The sequence below is a fragment of the Quercus robur genome, chromosome 11 (genome assembly GCF_932294415.1).
Source record: "Quercus robur chromosome 11, dhQueRobu3.1, whole genome shotgun sequence".
Classification (NCBI taxonomy): domain Eukaryota; kingdom Viridiplantae; phylum Streptophyta; class Magnoliopsida; order Fagales; family Fagaceae; genus Quercus; species Quercus robur.
In genome coordinates, this window is record NC_065544.1 from 50,210,135 (window position 1) to 50,217,873 (window position 7,739).

The 7,739-nt window shown below is 36.8% G+C and overlaps 1 protein-coding gene across 1 annotated transcript; it reads right to left on the reverse strand.

Annotated features, from left to right (window-relative positions):
- Positions 1-1,292: 1,292 nt before the first annotated feature.
- LOC126705177 (uncharacterized) lies at positions 1,293-2,270 on the reverse strand. Its single transcript, XM_050404101.1, has 3 exons — positions 2,205-2,270; positions 1,803-2,105; positions 1,293-1,454 (listed from the first exon to the last, which is right to left on the reverse strand). The coding sequence occupies exons 1-3, from the start codon at positions 2,268-2,270 to the stop codon at positions 1,293-1,295; spliced, it is 531 nt and encodes a 176-aa protein (XP_050260058.1).
- Positions 2,271-7,739: the final 5,469 nt, after the last annotated feature.

The window sequence follows — 7,739 nt, forward strand, 5'->3', positions numbered from 1 at the left end:
GAGCTTAGATTTTATTAAAGAAAGAAGAGAAAGTGCAATAGTTCAATTGACATACTACCAACACAAACTCAAGCAAGGTTATAATGCCAATGTGAAGTTGAGGCCATTAGTGCCTGGTGACTTGGTGTTAAGGAAGGTTCTGGGTACTACAAAGAACTCGGCGTGGGGAAGTTAGGGCCCAATTGGGAAGGACTATATCGCATCACCTCAGTGGCCGGTATAGGAGCATATTTTCTGGAAGACTTAGATGAGCATGTAATATTGCGCCCTTGGAATGTAAACAACCTAAAAAGGTATTATTATTAATAAAGGTTTCCTTTGTCATTTAGTTCATTTTTTGTATAAAGGCATTGTACTTCCTATTATCCATTCTATATATTAGTGTTTAAACAAAACCTTAGTCATGCCTAGCTCCTCGGACCAGATGTTTTGGGGAAATTAACACTCTATGGCATCTTTATATAGGTGCTTAAACAGAACCTTAGTCATGCCTAGCTCCTCGGACCCGATGTTTTGGGGAAATCAACACTCTATGACATCTTTATATAAGTGCTTAAATAGAACCTTAGTCATGCCTGACTCCTTGGACTAGATGCTTTGGGGGAAATTAACACTCATGACATTTTTATATAAGTGTTTAAACAGAATTTTATTCATGCCTGGCTCTTTAGACCACATGCTTTAGCCAAATTAATACTTATTGGCATCTTTTCTAAGTGTTAAACAGAACCTAAGTTATGTCAGGCTCCTCGGATCACATACTTTGGTAAAATTAACACTCAATGACATCCATCCATTCTTTCTAAGTGTTAAATAGTACCTAAGCTATGTCAGGTTCCTCGGACCGCATACTCTAGTAAAATTAACACTCTGTAACATCTATTTAATTCTCACTAAGTGTCAAAACGGACCCAAGATCATAACCAACTCCCTAGATTGGTAGCTCTGAGTAAGTTAATATCCTTAATTATTTATCTAAGTATTTAGCAGAGTGAAGAATATCTCTCCCTTTTTATTCTTCACGAAGTTTATTACTTATCCTTATTAGATTCAGTTTTCATTGTTGGTACTTAGTCAAATTACTTACACTAGTAGCAGAACATTGTTGTTAGTTTTTGTTAAAGCTAAAGTGGCAACAGTTCAAGTTTATTTGCAATAGTAAAAAGCTTGAAAGAATATAAAGTAAAGGTGCAAAAGATTTAAAAAAAAAAAAAAAAAAAACTACAAGAAAATCCTAAGTGCTTAGCCTTAGCCTTGGCCTTGGGAGTAGGAAAGTCTTCTTTCTAGCTCGACTAAGAGGTAGGAGTGTCCTTGGCCTTAGGATCAGCTTTTTTGGTCTTGGCCTCTACTTCCTTCTCCTTTGCTACAGCTTCCTTGTCCTTGGCAGTGTTCTTGGCTTCTGAGGAGGGCTTTTTCTCCTTACCCTTACCCTTGTCTTTGTCCCCTTCAGCCACCTAGCCTTGATCACCAGCTTGGCTGGATCCCTTTAAAGCCTCAGGGAGAGGGAAAGCAGCTTGGATAGTTAGGGGCTGCTCAGAAGTCTCTAGAGTAAGCGCAAAGGGAGAGGAGATGGCACTTGGGACTTTACGGATATCTGGGTGATAATATACGCTCCCAAGCTACCTTTAAACAGAGTTTGTAGGGACTCCTGCAACAATAAGGGTCCTATCCCATGTCGCATTGCAGTAATCCCTGCATACCTCTGAAAGCTCCTCAGCAAGCCTAATTTGTGTTTCCTCCATGTCAAGCAGATATGACGCTTGCTTCTTAGCCTCACCTACTTCCTTGGCCAGTTAAGCTACCTCCTTGGCCTTCTGCAGCTTAACCTTAAGGTCTGTGACTAGCTGCCTTTGGGTGGCTAGGTCTATCTTAGTCAAGTGCAGCTTTTGGCGTTGATCCTTGGCCTGCCTTTCCACGGTCTTTAAACCTGCTTCGACACTCAGGCAAGCCTTGTCCGCTTCCTTCAGCTTTTCGGACAGCTCTGCCTTTTCTTGTTTGAGGGCCCCCAAGGACTTCTTAACATCGGCACGGGAGAGGGCCTCAGCGTTGGCCTCATTACGGGCTTCGTGAACCCACTCCTCGGCCACAAAGACTTGCTGAGCAACCTGCCCGAGGACAACGGAAGAATCACATGAGTAAAAAAGTAAGGAAAGAACAAAAGTACAGATTAACATTTAATTTCAAGGATATGATAGATTTCTTACCATGGCGAGGCCTTTCTTCAGGGATAGGAAGAGGTTGTTTTGCTTAAAACGCCTATAAGCCTCCATGTCCTTGGGGAGTAAAAAAGGCTACTTCAAGGCTTCAGTGATGTAGCCTGCATGCCCCCTTTAGAAGTCCCTAACTGAGGCGTGCCAAGGGATGGCAATCCCATCCACCTCCAGCGGAGGAGACCAGATACGTTGTGGAAGGCGCATATCGGCCTTAGTTTGCTCCTCCCGGCTATCCACAAAGCTGGACCTCTTGTCCCGAGGATCTTTGGCCACCTTCTGTTGCTTAGTCCCTTTTTAAAGGCCCACCTCCCCTTCTTCAAGATCCTAAATTGGCCTTTTCTTCTTCAGATCAGGAATAGCCTTCAACCCGAGGCAGGTAGGGAGTAGAGGAGGAGAAGGGGGAAGAGTAGGAGGAACTTGGGACTTGGGGACTTCTTGTGAAGTTGTCCCTCTGTTCCTCATAGCCATGAGATCTCTTAGACTTCTGTTTCCCCAGTTCAACGCCATCTCTTCTTTCTTTTCTTCGAAGGTGTTGTCTGGATGAGCAATCACAAGAATCGGGTAATGAACACCCGAGTTTCTATCAGTCTCCTCCTCGGCATCCGAGATGTGAACTACGTTTGCCCATTGAGTTTCCCCTTCTTCAAAATAGAATTTGTCTATCTCCTCCTCGAGTGATAGACGAGAAGAGGCGATCTCATCCCTTGGCACTGTTGCTGCCTCGAGCAAAGCCTGTTGAAGTGGTAACACAATAGGTGGAAGGTCTCTCCAGGCCAAAAAGCCAGGCACCGAAATGTCTATGCAGGCTAATCGGGCGTCACCAGCTTTTATTGCCTGACTCTCCTCCTGGAAGATTCTTGACAAGGCTCTTTGTCAAGTACCAAGTGAGCGGCTCGTAGCTGCCTATCCTCACTAACAAAGACCTCAGACCTTAGCAAGTAGTTAAGAGTCGGAACATTGACCAGGCTGATTCTTGGAGCGACGTGCCTTTTATTGCAAAAACATTCTAGGAGGAAATCATGGTTAAACCAATAAAAATTACTATCAAAATAGGATGAAGTATTAAAAGTGAAAGGGGATAAAACTAAGAGTGCTAAATCCCTTGCCAAAAGGACTAATCCTAGGGTACCCCACCTGGCTTTCCTGCCCGAGTTGGGCAGTAAAGACCGTCATTCCACTCCCCGGAGACAATCAGGTAGTCATCCTTTATGCCCTTATTAGACTTAGGAAGGCACGATATCAGTCTGACGATGTCGGAATGAGACTTGAGATAGTATCCCGTGCTGGCAAGCTTGTGGCACTCGTACATGTGAATCACATCATGCCACGTGAGCCCTAAGCCCATCTGCTCGTTGAGAGTGTCTATGTAACCCAAGACCCTAAATAGGTTAGGGGCGTACTGATGGAGAGTCAGTCTATGGTTAATTAGGTAATCCCTAGTTATCCTACCCATAGGAAGCGTCATTCCTCCCTCTATGAAAGCGATCATAGGAATGATGACTTCGCCCACTTCTCTATTGGTAAGAATTTGGTTTGGGGCACAATATTGCAGGGCTACTCCCTGTGGAATGTGGTATCTAGCCCTAAATCCCTCCATACCGACTGTAGAGTCTACTAAATGCTTGAATCTACCCATCTAAGTAAACGTAGATGACATGAAGGAAGTTTTCTAAAAGAGAAAGAAGGTCGAGGAGGTTGGCCGAGGAGAAAAAGAAAATTTAAAGAAGTAGAAACTTACAAGAACTAATATATATATCAATCCCTAAAACCTTTAGGAAGATTTTCAGAGATTTCTTAAGGAAAGGGTATGGGAGGCTTAGTAACTTAGAGAGCTCTGTGAGTTTGAGTGCTTGGAATCTCTAGAGAACTTGAAAATTAGTAAAGTAAAGGGAAAATGATTTCCCTCAAGGCTTTATATAGATGGTGAAAATGAGTGGGAGTTATCCCACTCAAAATTCCAAGAGAAAGATCAACCGTTGGATCTGCGCCTCACCGTTAGATCTGGGGAACAAAATGCTGTCTGGAGCTTAATGGTTGAAAATTCAAAACCCCAGTTTTCTCCTCAAATGAGAGGAAAAAATCAGAGTTTTGATGGGCTATTGTAGGATTAAGGGCCTAAATTATATATTGGGCCTTGGGCCTTGGCCGAGAGTGTGAGTGGTCTGAGGAGGAACGAATGATAATGAACGGTTCAGGCTCAGGATTTAATGAGTAAGATACAAATAGGAAGATTGTCCGAGGAGGAATATCTCCTCGGATACGATAAATACAGCTCAAATATGTATTCCAGTGATTAAAGTGACCTTCCATAAAGCTCCAGTGATAGAGACGTGCATCATGAACATACGAAAAGGAGGGGAACCCAAAAATATCTAAGGGAAAGCTGTTACCATTTCATCATGAACGGTTCAGGCTCAGGATTTAATGAGTAAGATACAAATAGGAAGATTGTCCGAGGATGAATATCTCCTCGAATACGATAAATACAGCTCAAATATGTATTCCAGTGATCAAAGTGACCTTCCATGAAGCTCCAGTGATAGAGACGTGCATCATGAACATACAAAAAGGAGGGGAACCCAAAAATATCTAAGGGAAAGCTGCTACCATTTCATTGAATGCACTGCAGCTACTTTTTTTGCCGCATTTATGTGGAGAAGACCTCTGAATAGTGCTACCTTGGATATCACAACTCATAGAAAGTCAAAGAGTGTGTCTGATAGAATAGGTACTCCAATAAGGGCTTAGATAACCGACAAATGTAGGATCAAGATGATCCAAAAGGAGCTATATAATGTAAGAGACCCTCCATGAGGAATGGATTGGAAAAATAGAGCAAGAATACTATAGCAATCAAAATTGTACTTGTACCCAACCGTTATTGATTTATATGAAAAACTTTCCTCCTTGGACAGGGAATTCATTCAGCTTTATATTCTTTGTTTTTGCTTGATCACCCTCTAAACCCATACTAGCCGTTGTCAAATTCATTAGGGCCTAGTTCTTTGACTCACTCTTTACAAATTTATTATACTGGGTTCACTGGGCCAATATCCCATACGTCTTGGGCTTGGGTTGCAAAACGTGTTCTTACAATGGATATTGCAGATGAATTGCTTTACATATCAATCATTTGAAAACAAAAGGTGCTTTCAATGCTTTAGTGCTCTTCTTTTTTTTGAAAATATTTTTTAATAATTAATTGGACTATTTTAATTAAAAAAATTTGAAAAACAAATAGATACATTAACATGCAAAATTTAATGGAAGTTGACAAGGATGCTTTAATTGAATAAACTTGAAACTTAAGTAACTTAATTGAGCAAAAGTAAAGTTAAATGTCTAAAAATAATTTTGGTCAAATTTAGAGGATGTAATTTTGCATTTTTTCCTTAAAATTGTATGTAAGGTTGGGGTTCAAGTTACATTATTTGTAACTTTAAGTTTTGTTATACCATTCAATATATTTTTATTGAATACGAATTTAAAATTCATTGTTGAATTAAATTTTTTTCTAATACTACATGATTGAAAATTTTCAAAATGATTTGAAATCAATAACTATCTCATTGATCAAGTGTTTAAATTTAAAATTTTTGTATTTTAAATTAGACTTCTGTTAACAGATGTTCTTAGGGTATTTGTTATTTGACCATTTTAGAAAATTTTTTATACCATTTTTATGAGAAATATAAAAAGCTATTAAAAAATTCAATTATTTTTTTTATTTTTTCATAACAAATTTCTAGAAATATTTGCTAAACAATGCACTTAGAACATCTGTTAAATTTTCCTTTAAAATTATGCAAACATATGGGATTTTTGTCAAATAATAAATAGTATTCGATTGACACAAAACTTAATATGCATGTTTATTTATTTATTTATTTTTATTTTTTTATATATAGAAAACTTAGCTTGCATGTTAAAAACATATAAAACATTTAATCCAACGAGCAAGATTTTATATATATGAAATTCAACGTTATATACATGGAGGCTTCCTAATTGCATGTTAGATGTCTTTTGGATTCGGGTGAAAAATAGTGTTAAATGAAAATCCTCTTCCCCTGCCCCCTATATATATATAAAATTAATGAAATAAAAATCTTAAAAATTTGAAGATCACCTTAAAGTGTTTGTTTGGTTTGTGTCCACATCCAGTGTGTCTGGTGGTATCCAAAACGCGCAAAAAGGATATAAGTTTGATTAAAGGTCCTTTTGTTCTAATTTAAAATTTTTGTTTATGTTCATTCTTATTTTATACCTAACTTTTAAATTCTTTTTTTTAGGTATAATTATATTTTAAATTTATACAATTGATTTTTGTTAAATAATAATTTTTTTTAAAAAAATCATGTAAACAAAATCTGAGAAAAAAAAATCTTAAATTACACTAACTCTTTCCACAATTAAAAAAAAAAAAATATTTTTCCTTTATCTTGAACCAAATCGTGGAAGATTTAAATTTAAAAAAGAAAAAAGAAAAAAGGAAAACAAAGCAGGTCTAATTAAAAATTAATAATGTATTGATTCTCATAAAAAAAATTAATAATGTATTAATGTGACCAAATTGACACGAGGAGTATGACAGAGATTTTTAAACAAAGCAAGTTGACAACTTGTCTAAGATACCTATAAAAAAATAAAAAACAAAACTTGTCATAAGATATAGTTAGTACGGTTATTGTACAGCCTGTCGTAATAAAAATACGACAAACAAAAGCTTGTACGAATGGAATCAAAGAAATGTGCAGACAGCAGAGACCCCATGATCTGCTTTTCCTTGAAAAAGCACTTTCAGGTGTCAAAGTTGTAGATAATATTTCATTGATCTAGTCTCAACAGTATTTCTTATTATTTTAAGATTCGGTTCGAAAAGTTTATTTAGCTTATTTAAATAAAAAATTTGACGTTCAATCTTCATCAATACTTAAAAATGGTTGGTATTTTTGTTTGATAATAAAGAATTATCTTCAAAAGTAAGCGCTATAAGTTAAAATTCTCTTAAAAAAAACTTATTTGATTTGTGTGCAATATTTTTAAAATATTAGTCTTTTAGATATCATTTTTGTACCGTTTAATAAACCGTTAAAATTACAAAAACAAAAGAAAATTTTAAAGGAGGGAGAGAGACAATCTGTTTCTAAGAGATGACTTGAGTTTGTTTGAAACAATACAACTTATTCTTAATGTAACTAGAACAATTAAACCATTACAAATTCACATTTCTAAATTTATTGTCATTTTTAGAAGGTTTTTTTTTTTTCAAAAACAGCAAAAACTTAGCTACACTTTCTTAGTTCACTTTGTAATTGAATTGAACTTCCTAGTTTCTTGGTCAATATAGCTACATGAATGAATTAATTAGAAAACCTAACCCGTTAAGGTAGCAAGTATAACTTGTTATCAAATAAAGAACCTAGGATCAAATCTACCTACACTAAAAAGAAACTAATTGATGGTTTGCTTTGATAGTAAAAATCAATTATTATAGAGTAAGCACACCATAGATCAAAGGTTGAA

Excerpts from the sequence above, each read along its gene's own strand:
- LOC126705177 (XM_050404101.1), bottom strand. The coding sequence starts at position 2,270 with ATGGAGGCTTATAGGCGTTTTAAGCAAAACAACCTCTTCCTATCCCTG. Across the intron at positions 2,106-2,204 it reads TGAAGAAAGGCCTCGCCATG|GTTGCTCAGCAAGTCTTTGT; the intron begins GTAAGAAATCTA and ends GTCCTCGGGCAG. Across the intron at positions 1,455-1,802 it reads AGCTGCAGAAGGCCAAGGAG|GTGGCTGAAGGGGACAAAGA; the intron begins GTAGCTTAACTG and ends GATCAAGGCTAG.